This window comes from Dromiciops gliroides, chromosome 2 (genome assembly GCF_019393635.1).
Source record: "Dromiciops gliroides isolate mDroGli1 chromosome 2, mDroGli1.pri, whole genome shotgun sequence".
In the NCBI taxonomy this organism is placed as follows: domain Eukaryota; kingdom Metazoa; phylum Chordata; class Mammalia; order Microbiotheria; family Microbiotheriidae; genus Dromiciops; species Dromiciops gliroides.
Window position 1 is genome coordinate 258,583,955 of NC_057862.1, and position 19,871 is coordinate 258,603,825.

General features: G+C 35.6%; 1 protein-coding gene across 3 annotated transcripts in view; it reads left to right on the forward strand.

Moving 5' to 3' along the window:
* The window catches only part of PALS1 (protein associated with LIN7 1, MAGUK p55 family member), an 87,166-nt gene extending 71,258 nt beyond the window's left edge, over positions 1-15,908 (forward strand). For 2 of the 3 annotated variants that reach the window (XM_043985902.1, XM_043985903.1), the window contains exons 8-14: positions 1,426-1,609; positions 4,777-4,848; positions 5,168-5,239; positions 7,623-7,790; positions 8,501-8,703; positions 9,926-10,036; positions 14,723-15,908. In XM_043985902.1, coding sequence (XP_043841837.1) covers positions 1,426-1,609; positions 4,777-4,848; positions 5,168-5,239; positions 7,623-7,790; positions 8,501-8,703; positions 9,926-10,036; positions 14,723-14,899 — 987 coding nt within the window. In that variant the 3' untranslated portion in view covers positions 14,900-15,908. Of the gene's footprint in view, positions 1-1,425; positions 1,610-4,776; positions 4,849-5,167; positions 5,240-7,622; positions 7,791-8,500; positions 8,704-9,925; positions 10,037-12,659; positions 12,681-14,722 lie in introns of all 3 variants that reach the window. The other variant, XM_043985904.1, reaches the window with a different exon arrangement.
* The last annotated feature ends 3,963 nt before the right edge of the window (positions 15,909-19,871 follow it).

Here is a 19,871-nt window from a genome sequence, read left to right on the forward strand (position 1 = left end):
ATTGAAGTATAAATGAAATGAGTTAGGAAAAGAAAAATCCAAACTATTTTTCCCCCAGTACTTAAGTTTAGTGTAATTTTTGCATAGAAGGTAACTAACATTAACTTTTTCTTTTTTAAATGTGAAAATCCTTGTTAGTAGAATTCTTCATTTCATGTTTCACTCAAGCACAACTGTTTAAAATAAATTATTAGTTTACTTGGATCTTAACCCTAAAGAAAAAAGGTCATGTTGTAATTTAAGTCAGCAAGGAAACAACAGGCTTGAAGTCAGTCAGGAAGCATTTTAGTAAGCATCTATTGTGTACCAAGCATTGTGCTAAGTTTTTTGAAAGGAATGTGCCAGTATGGAACATTACCCAGAAAACTTTTTGAATTTGACATTTAGAGATTTGATTGGTAATTATGTTGTTAGAAAACCTAGAGTGTATCTGAGGTTTTTAGTTTGTAATGTGATGAAATTTTGTTAGTTTTGTTTAACTAAATATTAAGGTACTTTACAGAACTGTCTAAAATATTTCTAAAAGGTTTTTGTCTCAAAATGATATAATCAATTCAAAAATATTAATCTACAAATAAAAGCACAATAAAATTTACAGTAATGATAATAAGAAAATTAAGCATACAGTCTTTTAAGGCTTTATGATGCCAATAATGTGTGCCAGTAGATAAAGAAATCTCAAAATATGTCATCTTCCTCCCACCCACAAAGGCTCCTTGAATATCATACCCATAATTTCCCTGGGACTAAAAGTAGATTTGTTTCTTTCTCATGTTGGTTTATTCTCTTGTCTTTTCCATCTCAAAGGCATGCATTTATGGTCACATTAAAAACTTCAGCTCATACCTGTTCCGGGTAATTTGTCAGTTCAGTTTCTAAGAGAAAAGATAGATTAAAATCTGTGAAGATGCAATGTGGAATGATCTCTGGGTATCGAACCTCAAGGAACAGTAAAGAAAATGAAGGATGTGGGGTAAAGTGTCTTGTAGAGGAGAGGTGACATGGCTCTAGAGAGAACTGCTTCACAGGCTGCTTAATTTGGGGATGTCCTAGATGCCCCATAGAATCGAGAGGAGAGAGGGGTTTCTTTTGGTGTAATTTCCTAGTTGTCATGTCACTGGAGAGAAATTATCCTTCGGGTTATCTGCTGTCATATTCCTCTTCCTCATCTATACCCTGCCTCACCTGCCCCTCAACTCCCACAATTTTACAATTACATTCTTCTTGAAATAAAAGTGACCTTTACTATAAGTTATTTGTGAGTAGAGAACAACATAGAGGAACTCTGAAGACAAAGGAGGGACTAAAGACTGTCATCAAAAAAAGGTTTTACAGAGATGATTTTCTGGTCATGTGGTGAGAGCAAGACGTGGCAGCTATACAGAGTGTCCTTTGCATTGTCTTTGCCCTTTTTTTGTCTTCTAGATCCACGTTAAAGCTCATTTTGACTATGATCCTTCTGACGACCCCTATGTTCCTTGCCGAGAATTAGGCCTGTCTTTTCAAAAAGGAGATATACTTCATATCATCAGTCAAGAAGATCCTAACTGGTGGCAAGCCTACCGGGAAGGAGACGAAGATAATCAACCTCTGGCGGGACTTGTTCCAGGTAAGATGTAATGAAGCAGATATTTTAAATATTTCTAGTTTAATCTCCTGATACTACTGTTAAATTATAAAAACAGGCATGTTCCTATGCTGTTTATTATGTTATTCGTGAGCTTAAGTCTCTTGGGAAAATGTGTTTTTTGGTCATTTTATTCTAGAGGTATAATTGAGTGATATCAGTTCTATTTAGCTTTATCATTATGCCATCACAGAACCTTTAATCATTGTATGATTCCAGCAAAGTAGGATGTCCTTTTTATTTAAATGTTCCACTGATCTTGGCTCAAACCTGTGTCAAATAATTTTTTAAAACAGAATAAGAAATATTTAGCCAAGGCATTTTTGCAAAGAATTAGTAGGCTAAATGTGATAAAATTTTCATTCATGGCACATCCTAGGATGAGAATATGTGGCTTAAAATGTACTTTAAGTGGAAGAGATGTTGATTTCTCTGACTAGAGCACATTATTAACATGATAAAGACAAAAATTTGAGAATACCTCATCATTTGATGCATACAACAGGGGTCCAGCTCAACAATTTAAAAACTTCCCTTCATTTTAGTTTGTTCTAGCTCTCAGTCAACAACTATCAATTTTACCAGTTGCTATGCTAAAAACTAGGTTAAACAAACCCAGACTCTACTCTTTTTTTTTTTTTTTTTTTTGGACCGGGGTGGGTTGGGGTCGGGGGAGTGGTGGTGGTGGTGGTGGTGGTGGTGGTGGTGGTGGTGGTGAGGCAATTGGGGTTAAGTGACTTGCCCAGGGTCACACAGCTAGTAAGTGTCAAGTGTCTGAGGCTGGTTTTGAACTCAGGTCCTCCTGAATCCAGGGCCAGTGCTTTATTCACTGCACCACCTAGCTGCCCCCAGGCTCTGCTCTTAAAGAGTTCCCCGTTTAATGGAGGAAACAATATACAAACAACTAGATACAAATAAGATCTAATAATATGGGAGATTGAAAGAGGATAGTAGAAGGTCAGGTTTTGGTTGAGTCTTGAAGAAAGCCAGAGAAACCAGGGGTTGGAGCTGAGGAGGGAGAGCGTTCCACGCATGGGGAGCTTAGTTACTGGATCGCAGAGTGCATGGGGGGTGGGGGGTGGGGGGAGAGATATAAGACTACCGGCAAAATGTACTTTGATAGCCAAACAGGATTTAAAATATGATCTTAGATAGAGAGTTCTTGTGAGTGTATTGGGTGAGGGAAGTGATATGATATATCTATGCTTTAGGACAATCACTGGATTTTCCTAGATGATACTGAATCACTGGCCATCCTTTACAGTACTCATCACATTTCTCATGTCCCCCAACTATAGGGTTTTATAGGGTGTGTTAGAAAGCTTGTTATTCCTCATTGCAACTTGTAGATACCTCTCCCCTCCTTAAAATCACTATGCAACCTTTACTTTGAGATTCACTATATTTATCCTCTAATTTAGATCCATAGTAGGTGTTACCTACCAGCCTTCACTGTATTCTTCTTAATGAGTTCATTACCCCAACTCCTCCCCCATTAATATATGTGTTGAAGTTTGCTCAACTATATGGGGTAAGAACTCCCCCAGATCCTCAAACTGTTTTGACCATGGCCTACACGGTCACATCCTTGATCTTGCCATCACTCACAGATATTTCCCTTTCAAGGTCAAGAATTCTGAAACACTTTTATCAAGTCTTAAGTCTCCTGTTTCATCTATTCCCTATACCTTATTTCTCCTAAGGCTTTTCTTCACTCTGTGACCTTCAGTCACTATCCCTTAGTATTTTCCCAGGCAATCACTCCTTTTCTAGTTACACTCTCTTCCCTTCCCAGTTTCAATCTCTTCAAGTATATACCATCCTCTCTTCTTGAATTCATCCTCTTAATATTTATACATAGCCAAAACACAAACCTGGATTTGCCCCACTATCTGCTTTTTTCCTTCCTACTTACATACTAGTGAATGGAAGTAGTAGAGGGCACACAACTGTGCTGACTAGGTATACTACAAATTGATGTTACCTAATCTCAACTGTTCCTCTCTACCTCACCGTGCCAGGATATTTTATTCCTCCCAAATTTATTCTTTCCTAGTCTGTACAATTTCTGTTACAAACCTCCTCTTTTCCACTTGAACCTACAGTATTATTCCCCCATTCTTTCAGCTTTACTGAGAAGGAAGAGACCATGCAGCGTGAGGTCTCTCTTCTCCCACCTTTCCTCATCTACAATCCCTTGACATTGTTACCTACTTTCTTTTTATTACAATTTCTGATGAAGATGTGATGTCTAAGGCTAAAGAGGCTCAAAGACTCCTCTGCATGGACTCTTGGTCCTATATCCTCACATCTTCTATAGAAAATTACTCCCACTATACTCCCCTTTCTCTCCCTAATCTTAAGTCTTGCTCTTGCTGTTGGCTTCTTTCCTGTAATCTATAGAGACGTAAGTATTCCTTACCCTGAAAAAACCCTCAAAAGATGCTGCTAGCCTTGAAAGTTACTGACATATTTACCCTATATTCCCAACTAGACTCCTAGAAAAAAGCTATCTACTTTTCATTGTCCTACCACTTCCTTTCCTCTTTCATTCACTTAACCTTTTGCAGTCTTGGCTTCTAATCTTAACATTCAACTGGAACTGCTCACTTCAAAGCTATCAGTATGCCCTTAATTTCCAAATCTAATGGACTTTTCTCTGCCCTTTTCCATCTTGATCTCTCTTCAGCATTTAGCACTATTGACCAGTCTTATCTTCCTGAAAAAATTATTTGAACAAGTGAAGTATACTATGTACAAAGTAATAGCAATATTGTAAGACCTTAGCTATTTTCAGCAGTGCAGTCTGAAGGACTTATGATGCTATCCATCGCCAGAGAAAGAATTGATGGTGTCAGAATACAGATTGGAGCACATTTTTTTAACTTTATTCTTGAGGATTTATATCCGTTGTCTTTCACAACATGACTAATATGGAAATTTTTTTTATAACTACACATGTATAATATGTACCAAATTGCTTGCCTTCTCAAAGGTGGGGGGAAGGGAAAGACTTTGGAAAACAGTATTAAAAATTGTTTTTACGTGTAATTAGGGAAAAAAATACTAAATAAACAAAAAAGTTATTTGGACTCTATCATTTATCATTTTGTTTTACTTCTCTTCTCACCCCTTTTTTTTTAATTAAGGGAAAAGCTTTCAGCAACAAAGAGAAGCCATGAAGCAAACCATAGAAGAAGACAAAGAGCCAGAAAAATCAGGTAGAATACTTAAATTTGACATCAATGGAAGAGAGGATTCTATGGTTAAATTACAGTGATTTTTCTTAATATGTGGCCATATTTGAACTTGTGTTGTCAGTATAAAGTATCAGTCCTTGGAATGTGTAAAGTCAAGCATGACAGGTGTTTTAAAACATTTCTGGAAATTGTTTTTCTTTGGAATGAGACAATGCAATAAATACGAAAACTTGAAATTAAAATAATTTCAGTTGAACTTTTTAGTTGGAATCAGTAGCCTTCATTTAATAAAGGTGATGTTTAATAAAAATTTATGATACTCTTCTTTGTTCTTCAATAGGAAAATTGTGGTGTGCTAAGAAGAATAAGAAAAAAAGAAAAAAAGTTTTGTATAATGCCAATAAAAATGATGGTAAGTTTTTACCTTATACTGTTTCTTGACTTTGTTGTCTGAAAGGGGCCTACAATTTCTCCTACAATAAATGCTAAAATAATGAGTTAATGTGACATCGTAGAGAGAGAACCTGTGAGCCACAAATTCCTTCATTCAATTTCCCCTTGTGTGTGTGTGTGTGTGTGTGTGTGTGTGTGTGTGTGTGTGTGTGTGTGTTGTAGTCACCATCTAAGTGCCCCAGACAACTGAAATTGTAAATTTGTAAAACAGTTGCTAATTTACAGTATTGTAAAGTTTTCTCTCTGGGTCCCCCTTAAACCAATTAAGTCACAGGTCCAGACTTAAAATAGTTGCAAAAACAAAGCTATCTATGGCTAAATAACAATAACAAGAATAATGGTATGTTCTCATAAGAAATTGAAGCATTTTATTAGAAGTATCTAGGGCAGCTAGGTGGCACAATGGATAAAGCACTGGCCCTGGATTCAGGAGGACCTGAGTTCAAATCCGGCCTCAGACACTTGACACTTACTAGCTGTGTGACCTTGGACAAGTCACTTAACCCTCATTGCCCCCCATCCCCCCCAAAAAAGAAAGAAAGAAATATCTAATAATTTTGGACCACAGCAGTATAGATAGTTGATGTGCAAAATTGAATCTGATAAAATTTGATTATCTTACAGCATAATTGAAGATCTCTTTATAAATTTAAAAATCCTAGGGGCAGCTACGTAGTGCAGCGGATAAAGCACTGGCCCTGGATTCAGGAGGACCTGAGTTCAAATCTGGCCTCAGACACTTGACACTTACTAGCTGTGTGACCCTGGGCAAGTCACTTAACCCCCCATTGCCCTTCAAACAAACAAATAAATAAATATAAAAATCCAGCTCTAGTTGATAGACTGTATGGCTAAGAAACTGCTTAGAGGAAAGGCATTCTCAGGCTTACTGTTTTGTAGGTGGAAAATGAGGGCAGATTACTTTGCTGATTCTTTGTCTAAGAAAGTGTTTTTGATGATTTTTGACTTTTTGTTGATTTAATGAACAAGAAGAAGCTACTCCTTAGCTCTCTGCCTTTGCTGCTATCTCCTGAGGGCTTGGGACTATATTTTGGAATATAGTGTTTGGAATTCTACCCAGCCACTCCATTCGTCTTCTTATGTTGTCATCAGCAGTAACACTCTTTGACTAATTGAAGATTCTTAGGAGCTAAGAGCTGGAAGGAACCTTAAGCAATCAATTACCCCAGGGTGCTTAACCTGAGGTCCATGAATTTGTTATTTTATTAACTGCATTTCAGAATAATTTTCATGTTTTTTAAAAATCCTGTGCTTATGCATTTAAAAGCATTATTAGGTCTTACCAGACTGCCAAAAATGAACTGTGATACAAAAATGGTTAAGAATACCTGATCTAGACTAACCCATACCAGAAAGTTAATTTCTCCTACTCTTCAACTTCTATGGCAAGTGGTCATCTAGACCAGAGAAAACAAATACCAGCCAAATGATCCTCAGGGGACCAGCAGAACTCCCAAGTGTTGCCAGAGTCAGATTAAAATGTAATTGGCAAATATATAATGAAATAAATGTAAATACAATATAATAGAGACAATGTTAATTTGTCGTTTTCTAAATCAGCATGAGGGATATATTTCTACATGTTTGACATCACCAATCTAGACTCTAGTGGAAAACTCTTAGTAGGGATAATGCAGCTATGATCTTTTTACAAAGTTACAAAGAGATAAGGGGGTAGCTAGGTGGCACAGTGGATAAAGCACTGGCCCCCGATTCAGGAGGACCTGAGTTCTCAAATCCAGCCCCAGACACTTGACACTTACTAGCTGTGTGACCTTGGGCAAATCACTTAACCCTTATTGCCCCACAAAAAAAGCAAACAACAAAATTAGAAGGAGAGTTATAAACTGTAGCCTGCTTAGGAGACAGTTTTTCCCCTTCTGCCTTGTTGCCTACAATCTAGTACTTGATTTGTCTATGCTATTCTGCATTCTAAGATTACTTTTGTCTAGCTCCTTAAAAAATCTCTATCTCCTTTTCTTTCCTCTCTTTAACCAGCAAAAAAATAAACCTCTTCCCAGTCTAAGTTTTTGTTAGAAAGAAAACCCTTCATTAGTGGTTCTCCTTGTTCTGATCACCTGTTTTATTTTGCGAAAACTATTGGGCCTCGATTTCCACATCTTTAAAATATGAAGGGTTTATACTAGATGATCTTTAAAGTTCCTCTCAAATCTAAATCCTATGAACTTGAGAAGATAAATTATGTTAAATATAAGGTTTCTACACACACTCTCAGATACATAATTCAATGACGTTAATAAGATGATGAGAAAACGAAAGTATGCTTCTATAGATGTCTATTTTTTTTTATTTTTCCAAAGATTATGACAACGAGGAGATACTAACTTATGAAGAAATGTCACTCTATCACCAGCCAGCAAATAGGAAAAGGCCTATCATCTTGATTGGCCCACAGAACTGTGGCCAGAATGAACTTCGTCAGAGGCTTATGAATAATGAAGCAGATAGGTTTGCAGCTGCAGTTCCCCGTAAGTTTCACAATTTCCTTTGTTTTGTAATTTCCCCCTATGATCGCTTTAGTATTTTCACCAAGAATGGAAATATTTTTAGTTTACCTCTGTTTAGAGGTATTTCAGGAGTAGTACTGACTAACTAACCAAGTCACTTGGGAAATGTAGCTCTGAGAGTGAATGGAATGTACTTTTTCCTAAGTATGGTGTTACTTGTATTCTAGTAACAGAATTGTAATTTTCTGCATCCTTAAATTTCCTCCTTATTGTGTAAGCTGTATTTGCTGTGTTAATTTTTTTTTTTTTTAAGTTTTGATAACTATTATGTTCCATGTTAAAAAACTGCTTTTTGGTTCTTAGGATTAGGTCAATAGGTACTGTTCAAAGCCCAGTTTAAAATAAGATTTTTGTCCATAGAAGCACTCAGGGCAAATTACGCAGTAGATAAACTCAGGGAAATGTGCTTTAGGGAAAAAGAACAAGTATTTTGGGGGCAGATAGTATTGGAAAAGTATAAGGTGACTCAGTTTTACATATAAAATGAATTTTATATTGAGAATTACCTATTTAGCTTTATTCATTAGGCTAAAAGTATTAACAATTTATACGTTGAGACTTAGGTGTTTACATGTTGACTTTTTACTTCTACATAAAATTTTTTTAGTGATAGTAAGATTGATTGCTTTGATAGTAGTAATATTGATTGATCAGTAATATTTGTTGCTTAGATACAACTCGAAGTAGACGAGACAATGAAGTAGCTGGAAGAGATTACCACTTCATTTCACGACAAGCTTTTGAGGCAGATATAGCTACTGGAAAGTTTATTGAACATGGTGAATTTGAGAAAAATTTGTATGGTACCAGCATAGATTCTGTGAGACAAGTGATCAACTCAGGCAAGATATGCCTTTTAAACCTTCGTACACAGGTAAAATTAGAATTTTCAACCTTTCTGCTATCCAAACATGCTGATGTTACCTTTTTTCCTCCCTTAAGTTCATAAATTATTTTCTATTAGTAAAATAAATCTGGTTAGGAAGCCTTCATGACACACCAACTGCTAGTGCCTTTCGTCCCTAACTACCTCTGTGTGTATCTGTTTATGTGTCTGTGTCCCCATCTGTCCATTTATACATACATGTATACATTTACAGGATCTTTCTTTGGCCTCCTACCTGTATGTGTTCGTTGAACCAAAGACAAATGTTCAGATTTTGTGTCTCTGCTTAAACATTTTGCCTTAGACTTAGACATTTTATTCTATTCTTTGAACCCAGAAGCCTTGAGAGAACTCAAAATACCTCATTTTCTCTCAATTATCCTTATATTATTTCTTATCTTTTCAGGTAAGAAAGGCCACATGTTGTCCTCATTTAATAGTTTAAAAATAGATACTTTTATGTTAACTTTATACCACTAGTGACAAAGCCAGAATTAAAATCTAAATCTCTTCATTAACGGTACATTGTGGGGGCAGCTAGGTAACGCAGTGGGTAGAGCACGGGCCCTGTAGTCAGGAGGACCTGAGTTCAAATGCGGCCTCAGACACTTAATACTTACTAGCTGTGTGACCCTGGGCAAGTCACTTAACCCTAATTGCCTCACTTAAAAAAACCCCACAAAAACCCCCCAGTACATTGTGCTTTCTACTAGAGTTGATTTTGTTTTCAGTTTCTTTAGGTAGTATTTCACTATGGCCAGTAAATGAAAAGTAGTAAGACAATTTTTATGTACAGAATCTAGCAAAAATGGATTTTAATTAAGGTTTAAAGTGTGTTTATGTTGTAATTATAAAGATTTTAGTATCTTGCCCAGATTTTGTCAGCTATTATCATCTAATATCATTGACTTGGTTCATTTCAATAACCTTACTTAATGGGTGGGTGTTTTTCTCCCACTCGCTTATCCCTTATCTCCTTCGGCTGATTTCTAGGATTTCTAACACTGGATCTTAGGAATTTTTAGTACAGTGAAAAACCTCCACTTTGAAGGTTTTTACCAAAAAAAATTTGAAAAATGTATTTGGAGTATACAATTGGGAAAAGAGTAAAGAATGGCTAAAAATGTTTTTTTTGTGCATATATATTTAAATATGTGAATGTATGTGTACATGTATGTCTGTATACACACTTTTTTTTCTTCTTTTATAGTCATTGAAGAGCCTTCGGAATTCAGACTTGAAGCCATATATTATCTTCATTGCACCCCCTTCCCAAGAAAGGCTGCGTGCATTATTGGCCAAAGAGGGCAAAAATCCAAAGGTATGTTATTGTGTAACTCTTCCAGGAAGGAAACAGGTAGAGGTTAACTTCTATCTGTTTCTATAGAAGCAACCTAAAATAAAGGAACAATTCATTTTGCCATAGTAGTAACCCTAAGTGTAAGGCTGGGGTATATTAAGTACTTTCTCTTTTAATGAAACTTTTATTTTCCTTTTTATCCCCACTTAACTAGCATTTCTTTTCTTCGACTTTTAACCTCCTCAGTCTCCTCTTCCCCCATTGGGAAAATAGAAGAATAATTCAAACCTTGTGACTATATTCCATACTTAAAACTAGGTTTTAATCATTCATACTCAAAACAAATTTCTACAATAGTCACATACATTTTTTTTTGTCTGATTCTTTTCCTTGATTCTATCACTTTTCTATCTACGTTGAACTTCATCATCTCCCTTTTGGAATCATGATTGGTTATTGTATTGATCAGTGTTTTTATTCAAAGTAATTTTTATTTATTGTATTATTATATAAATTGTCCTCTAGCTTCTCATTTCACTGCATCAGTTCACACAAGTCTTTGTAGGTTTCTTTGAAATTATTCCCTTCTATTACATTCATATTCCATAATTTTTGAAAAGCTATTATTTATTTGATGGATACACCCTGAATTTCCAGCTCTTTGCCAGAAAGACCTTCCGAAAACATCTTTTTTTTTTACATTTGCCTCATTTCCTTCTTTCTTTGATTTCTTTGGGATATGGTCCAGGAGAATTGGGAGGGGAGAAATGGAAAGTTAAGCAACTCTGAGGTTGCTCATCTCAATGGCAAAAATGATAAAAAAGGAAAATGATAAATGTTAGAGAGATTATGGAAAAATGGGAACACATCTACTGTTGGTGGATCTCAATAAGAAGACTGGAAAGGTAGGAGGTGGCTAGCTTATGAAGAGCTCTGAAGGCCCCTGGAGTAAATATATTGAGTAGGGGAATGATATGGTTATATCTGAGCTGTAGAAAATCACTTTGGTGACTTAATGGAGGATTATTTGGAGAAGAGAGAGACTTGGTAGGCATCTCCAACAGCAGGTTTTTGCAATAGTCCATGCATGAGTTGATGAAGGCCTGCATTAGATTAGTGGCAATGTTAGAAGAGAGAAGGGGGCATATTTGAGACATGTTGCTAAGGTGAAATTGACAAGCCTTGGCCAGATTTGGGGTTGTTGGTAGGGGGCGTAGTGAGGAATCTGATGATGATGGTGGTGGTGGTGATGAGGAGGATGAGGATGAGCCTGAGAGACCTGGGAGGATGGTGTTGCCTTCTACAGTAATAAGAGAAGGTAGGAGCAGGGCATAATTTATGGGGAAATATAATGAGTTCCATTTTGGATGTCTTGAGTTTAAATTATCTACTGGACATCTAGTTTGAGATGTCTGAAAGGCATTTGGAGATGGAAAATTGGAAGTCAGCAAGAGATTGGCAGGATGGGGAGATTTGAAAATCACCAGCATAAAGATCCAGGGGAGCTGATGAGATCAAGTGAAATATAGTAGAGAGGGAGAAGAGGGCCCAAGAAAGAACCCTGGGGGACATCTACAGTTAGAGGCCATAATATCGATGGGGTTCCAGCAAAAAGGGGACAGAGAAGGAGCAGTCAGGTATGTAGAAAGGAAAACCACCTAAGATGAGAGGATCATTTCTCTATTTTTGTTCTCAGAGGTGTCCTGCTGCAGTCATGCCCTACTTAATTTTCCGATAGTGTGTTGAAATAGTATTTTTAAGTTATATCAAGACATTAGGCACCATTTTATAGCTGTGTTTTTAAAGCACAGAAGACAGTGATTACAGTGGAGGGAAAACAGGATTTGGAGGAGAAAAGACCTGAGTTCATATCTTCCCCCATCCACTTTCTGCTCATTTTGTGGCCTTGGACAAATCACTTAACTCTGCTTTGTTTTCTCTTAAAAGGCTTTGACTTTGAGTTCTAATTTAATCTCCACCTTTAAATAGATTTTTTGGTAATCAGTTTATTAAACATATCTCACATATTTAGTGTTAAGGCAGGCACTGTGGGGTGAATAAAAAAGATCATGATTCCAGCACACAACAGTTTTATAATCCATTTCATATATTGATATTATGTATGGGATACAAGAACAAAGCTTCTGCCCTCAGAAAGGTTACATTTTATTGGAGATTAAAAATACATGCATGGAAAATTAAATACAATTACATGTAATATGTTACATTATTAATATTTTTAGATCTATATTAAATATAATACAAAATATTAGTAACTGTTAGAGACTAGACTGTAATGATAGCCTTTATGACTACATGCCAAGCACTCTGTTCACTACTTCTTCAAATAGTTTAGGTCCTGGAAAAGATTCTGGTCTAAAACTGTTCTAGCCTAGACATAGAACTTTAATCCCAAGAGGATTTCTTTTTTTCTTGTTTATTTTAGATCAGTTGATCTACAAATAAACTGCTCAGAATTCTTATTTGTGAATGTTTTATTAAATATTAATCCCACTGTTGAAGTACTCATGTTCAAGGGATTAGGAAGAGTGGCAGGTGAAAAAATAGAGATTACAAATGTAATTCCTAATATGAAGGAATTTAAGTAAAGTCCTTGATCCTTTTACTTTTCTTTTTCATCCAGCTGCTGTGATGCTGCTTCAAGGTACATAAATTTTAACCAATACCTTTTCACATTTTGACTTGCCTTTCATTTTTCTTTATTTGCTCTACCAGTTAGATCTATAATGAGTCTGAGATTATGATAACTTGACTCTGGACATGCTAATATTGCAAAATCAGATGATATCTTTAAATAGTCAAAAGTGTAGCTTCTATCCAGATCATAGTACTTGTCCTAATGTTCATCCTGAGTGTTGTTGACAAGTTTTCCATAGAAAAATTATTAGCAAAAGCAGGATCCTCTAGTTTTACAGTTTCTATCTAAATACATTTGAACATCTACTTCAGTAATAGCAGAAAGAACCCTTGGTTCATACCAGTTTACTTCACTAGGCAGGTCCTTCTTTGAAAATTCATGTTAATAGTACATTTCAAAGCTATACATGTGATTGAGTCATTTAATGAACAAAATATCAATTTCATATAAAGTGGATGACTATAGGATATGTTTTTAACCACAGGCATTAGTCCTATAATAACTACAGCTCTGGCTGGAATCAGTTTCTACTTCCTCCCCTCCCCAAGTCAGTGTGTAGGCATTTTTCTTTGTTTAGACATGGAAACTGTTTTAACGTTGGCCTTATGTAATCACAAGTGTACCAAAACTAATGTGCTTCCATAGAAAATTTTCATATGCCCATATTGGCCTTGTCATATTAAAACATCACACTTAAAACTCTACTTTTTAAACACTAAAAACCACTTGAGAAATATTAAAATTCAGATTGAAGTAACATAAACCTGTCAGTTATTTGTGGGACATGGATGACAAATAGTCTGTTTATGTTTTAGAATAATGCAAAGTTGGCTTGCTGGTTAATTCTCCTCTCCTTCCACTACAGCTTCCTCTCCTTAGGTGCCTGATAGCCTCAATTTCAAGTTGTCTTTTAGTCATTGCTTTTTTAGTTTTTTGTACAGGTGCTTTGCAAGGAAAATTTTTCTAGAGAATTCTGGCTCACGCAGTAGAACACATAGAAATTCAGGGCTAGACTCAGTCTTTATAGGATGCACTTTTTGCATCCCCTTTTTACTGATTTCAGATGTTTCTTGACAAGCTTGTTGTGAGTGATCCACTATTCATTTCTTGTCATCACCAGCAGCAACCTTAGCCAAATAATAGTGGTGATGGCCTTTAATTTCTTTTCTCTTTTTTTCCCTTTAATTTTCAAATAGAAAACTTTGCTTTCTGCTTATGAAGCATTAGGAATCAACCTTTTTCAGCAGAGATAGTTTGCAGATATCATTGCAGATTTCTCTTAGCTTGGTCTCAGTTTTCTCTATATTCTCCAGTCATCTGCTCTGTTTTTCTTAGTTCCTTCACTTTTTTGTTCAGGACTTGAAATAATCCTCGTTAGACCTCTGGACACTTGTATGACAATTTTGGGAAGAAATGGAAAGATTCCACTCCCTTTCTCAGTCAAGAATAGCAGTCAATAAGCATTCATTACATATCTATCACTGTTCAGTGCTGGGAATAATATAAATAAAAACAAAAGTTTCTCCCATCCAGGACCTTGCATGCTAAAAGCAGAAGATAGCACATAAAAGAAGTGGAAAGGGAAGTGAGGGAGAGACAGAGGTACCTTGCACAGAGATATGCTAGAGAAAGTCTCCAGTACAGTCTTTAGAGGAAGGAGACATGGCTCACCTGGTCACCCACCTTGAACAATGCCATCCATTCAGAGGGAGAGTTCTAAGGACCAGGGTACTTAATAAATGCTTTTCCACAAAACTGACAACTGAACTTTGGGGAAATGTTTATAAAAATAGTTGGGACTAGAGGAAAAAAAATATGAAGAGAGAGTTTATATAATATAATCAGAGTGAGAGTTTCAAGAATGGAGTATTCAATCAGCACGTCCTAGAGAGAGGTCAAGGAAAATGAGGACTTGAGAAGAGAATAATTTGTATATATCATAGGCACTTTATAAACCATTGTACTTGTGCTAATGTGAGATGAGATCTTTTTTTTGTTGGATGCATTCCACTTTTCAGGACTGTAATGTCTTCATTTTCCTCTTTCAGCCAGAAGAATTGAGAGACATCATTGAGAAAACTAGAGAGATGGAGCAAAACAATGGCCATTACTTTGACACTGCAATTGTGAATTCAGATCTTGATAAGGCATATCAGGAGTTGCTTCGATTAATTAATAAACTTGATACTGAACCTCAGTGGGTACCATCTACCTGGCTAAGGTGAAAAAAAAAAGATCATTCCATAGCATGATTGTATTTTCTCTGGCAAACTGCCAACAAGGAAAATTGCCTCCATACTTTAATGAGACTTGAGTATTAGGTGGCCAACAGTATCTTTATACCTCTCTTTTTATATCTCTTGTGTTAATATGATTGGGAGATTGTGTTCTGGATGTTTGTGAACAGAGTTCTTTACCTGCATTGTTCTAGGGAGTCCTTACTCATTTTTGAATTATAAATATTAAGCTTCAAACAAAACAATCCCATTTTAATCATGAAAATCTTTGAATCCTGTTTTTACTTAATAACTAAATCTGTTTTTTATCCAGTCACATTTCCATAATGTAGTACATGTGCATATGTGTGTGTGTGTATATATATATATGTGTGTGTGTGTGTGTGTGTGTCACATAGTTATAAATATTGATGTTATTTAACACTTAAAAGAAATTTACCTTGTGGAATCTTTTTTGGTCATTTTAGACTATGCCTCTCAACTACTGGGCAGTACATCATTTGCCCAAAAAACTAGTTTTATTCAATCAGAAGTGCTTTCTTTTTTTAAAAAAAAAGGACAAAAATACACTGATTTAATTTTATTTTTTATTAAAAAGATATGCTACTTTGGTCTGATTCAACCCTCTTAGGCTTGAATTCATTCTTAAGTGTACTATATTTTATCATAAACTAGATTCCATTTTGACAGCACTGTAATTTGGCTAATGTTTATAATGTAAATATTTCAAACTTCCATCTTTTCAGAACAAACTTTGTACATTAGACAACTTCACATTCAGCAACCTTGGGTCCAATGAAAGACACCATTTGGTTGGTCTTTTAAGTGTGAATATTTTATGCACATCTCTTTTCCCTTTAAATTATATACCAACTGATTTGAGAACTTCTTCCTTCCTCTGATCTGTAGTACAACAGAAGAAATAAGTTACATGTTTATGGAAGATGTTCATATGAAATGTGATTTTTTTTTTTAATAAAATGAGTTTCTTCCTCAATGCTTTATTTTTTAAAAAAAATATGAGGATACTGAGTACTAGATGGTGTCTTATATTTTAATATTTGAGCATAGCATTTCTTATGACTGTTATGGGTAATAAACTGGAATTATGATTGCTGAACATAGCTGCTATACTGTAAACTAATATTTAATAGATCAAGCAATGATTTTCATCCACTCACTCAATATTGGGTTAAAATTAAGGTAAATCCTGTTGAAATACTGTAAAAGTTGACTTTGAGATCAGAAGGAAAGGAAGACCTGAAAGTCATTTGATAGCACTTTAGGAAAATGGCATTGGAAAGATTATTAAATGTACAGAAATATGAATTTTGTCCTAGCAGGGTCTGCCTCTTACAACTAAAATGCCACTGAAAGCTACATCTGAAGTTGGTATGACTTAGTCTTAAGGCTTGTTCTGTAGCTGTCCATCTTTACAACACTACCATTGGCACAGAAAGGTGGTTTTTAGTCTCTTCGTCCTTTAGGAGCTAATATGTGTTTCAAGTGAAGTAAAGGAGAAGGGGACAAAACATAAAATGTGAATGTTAATTATCCTTTTTAGTAATTTTAGCTGCAATATTTCCTCGTTCCCAAAACTAAACACTGGAATGAAGTTGACTTGTAGCTTAATTAATTTTAATAAGCTGTTAAGATTTTAATGGTTTGTCACATTGTCTTGTGTATACACTTGGTTTTTCTCTTTGAAAAACAGTACATTACCTGTAATAGAAAACTCTAGGTAGTATACATTGCTTTCTTTTTTGTTGTTGTTCAAATTTGAAGAGCCCCTAAGTTGACTGGAAAGTGTGTGGAATTAATTTTTAAAAATATTTTTCTTTAGTATGAAATTAAAATTTCTCTTGTTAAGGGATGTGATAAGTCCTTTTCTCATCAAATCCGAGACACTCCAGCTAACATCTTGCCTAAGGAGTTGAAATGAAAAGGAAGCATTCATTGAATTTGAGGGCACAAATCAAGAATTTTTACTTTGCACTTAGCTTTCCAAATTTCTACAGTTTTACTTTGTTCTCAGGAATAAAAGGTGGAGATTGTATGGTCTGCTTTACTGTTACAACTCTTTTGTTAAGCCTGCGTTAACATTTTGATGGTTCTTTCTCTGAGGATTAAAAGGGTAACTGAATTCATGCCATGCATACTTTGGTGCTGTGCAGCTTCATCATGTGTAGAAGGAACCTTATAGTTTATAATGCCCTATGTGTATTGTAGCTGTAATGGAGCTGAATGAATCTTTGTATAAAGAGGTACCCCTCCCTACCTTCTACCCTTTCCATGCTATACCAGTTTAGGCATACTTTTAGAAATAACTGACAAAACATTTCTCTTTTAAGTCCTCATGTTTTCATTTCCCCCATTGTCTCCAAATGCTACTGTCAGTGGTTAGTGAGCATGGCAGGTGTGTTCACCCCTAGATGCTTTTCTCCATCCATTTTTTAATTTGTTTTCAGTACATAAAGGATGTGAAAACTGTTGCAAAACCCTTTAATTTTTTTTTTCCACTCTCCTTAGGCAAGTGATGAGAGAGAAAATTCATACTGCAAATCAGAATGCACACTTGATTATACAATTAACTGTCCAAACTTCATTTCCAGTTCTGATTTGAATTCCCTTAAATGGGAATTAAGAACCCTCTATTTTTTAAGAGAAAAATGTACCTTGGATCACAGTTATATACATTATTTTAATAAACATTTCCTATACAGAATTTTTAATAGGTCATAACTAATCTTAAATGGAAACAGGAGGGAAAATTTTGATCAATCCAGGTTTGCTTTCCATGAAAATTTAATATCTGGATTTCTCCCCTCCCTCCCTAATGATAGCATTAACAAGTATTAATATGAATGTATATTAACTTTTCAAAATATGAACCCCAGGGACTTAACCACAGGTCTCGGGAAAATTACCTTTATTAAGGCTAACTCCACTCTGTACTTTTCTACCCTGTACCTGCACTGTGTATTTTATGAAATGTCATAAACTGCACAACACTATGATGTAAAAAAATGTAAAATTATATTTCTAGATTTCAAATAAAAAATCACTGTACAATTATATTTGTTATCTTGAGTGTTTGATTTTGTGTCATTTGCTAAAATCAATTCATTCAATACATACAACTAAGTCAGATTAGGCACTAGAGTAGATTTTTTAAATTTCTAGAAGGCTGGGGCAGCTAGGTAGCGCAGTGGTAGCACTGGCCCTGGAGTCAGTAGTACCTGGGTTCAAATCCGGCCTCAGACACTTAACACTTACTAGCTGTGTCTGACCCTGGGCAAGTCACTTGACCCCAATTGCCTCACTAAAAAACAAAACAAAAAAACAAACAAAAAGTTCTAGAAGGCTACCTAACTCAACTTTGTACATTTGTGTTTTTACCATAGGTCAGGAATTGGACAATTAAAAGGCTTATGAATGTTCTTATGAATAAAATTGTTTTTCCCCCTCCAAATTGAAGGTAGTTTGTTCAAACATTAGCTCCTACTTCAAAAAGCTCATCCTATTAACTTACTATTAATATATTAATATATTAATAACTTTTAGTCTTCAAGGAAGGAGACTAAAAACAACTTCCTTGTATAAAACTTTTCAGTGTAAAAACGTCATGGGTGGACAGACTACTTTTTCTATCTTCTGTAAAAAGCCTGTCTTATCTTTCTAGCACATTTCCTCAATTCTCTTTAATGTTATGGCCATTTTTTTCTATTAAATTACCAACTTAATTACCAGGAACACTTATTCTGGCTATACTGATGACTATTTTGGAAACATACTTTGCAAAAAGATAATGGATCAAAACTTTGCATAATTGAACACAGTGACTTGGAAAAACAAGTCTGAAGAAAATATCCTTTCATTGAAAAAGTAAACACAATGATTTGCAATGGCAATACTGAGCTTAAAAGTGGTTGCTGGATTCTATGTGCTGCTAAAGGATTGATAGAAATCAATTTGAGAGGCAGTAAGGTGGCAGAGTGGATAAAGCACTGGCCCTGGATTCAGGATGACCTGAATTCAAATTCAGCCTCAGACACTTAACACTAACTGTGTGACCCTGGGCACTTAACCCTCATTGCACCACAAAAAAACCAAAACAAATATTGTTTGCTGTGCCCTGCTAGATTTTATTCCACCTGCTTGTCAAATTTTCCTGTAAGCAATATGTATCTTGTCTATTTCGCTCCATTCTATCCTTTCATACTTCCCGTTCTTTACATTGATGTTGAGTGTGTTCATTTATATGATGTAGTCTGTCTCACCACTCCTTCCCTCACCCAGTCTGTGACCTGCCACAGCTTTTACATCCAACTCTTTGAGTGTATTCTTTTCTGACCAGTTCTGATAGGTGAGATTCATGTGTAACCTACTCCCCATTCTGTTCCTCCATTTCTGTAGTCATCTTTTTCCTCACCTATGGGATAGTAAGTTCTAACTCCTTCCTTCTCTTTCCTTTTATTTTGTTCCTCTTCAGATCACCTAGCTTCCATGCCTGCAGTCTTAATTACTTCCTCTGTTACCCATGAAGACATTAAGGTTCTGAAGGGATATTTCTTTTCTCTTGGAATATGACATTTCATCAATGTAAAAATCCCTTCCAGTTGCTTGAATATATTTCCCTTTCTTTGTACTGACATGTCTACATTTCATCAATATTTAAATTTTTCTTTCATTTCCCCCTGTAAAATTATGTTTTGTCATGAGTTATTCTTGCTTGTCGTCTGGAGTATCAAGTTCCAAACTCTCCTGCTGTCCTTTGTAGTAGAGCTCTCAAGTTTGAGTCTGTGGTTTCTTGATATTTGAACTGTTCTTTTTTCCTTGCTGCTTGCTACTAGACCTAGATCAAGGAAGATGTGAGTTCAAATTTTGTCTCAGACCTGTTTTACTGGTCAGTTATTTTTTGAGATTTTTCTAACACCCCCCCCCCCAGTCTTTTAATTGT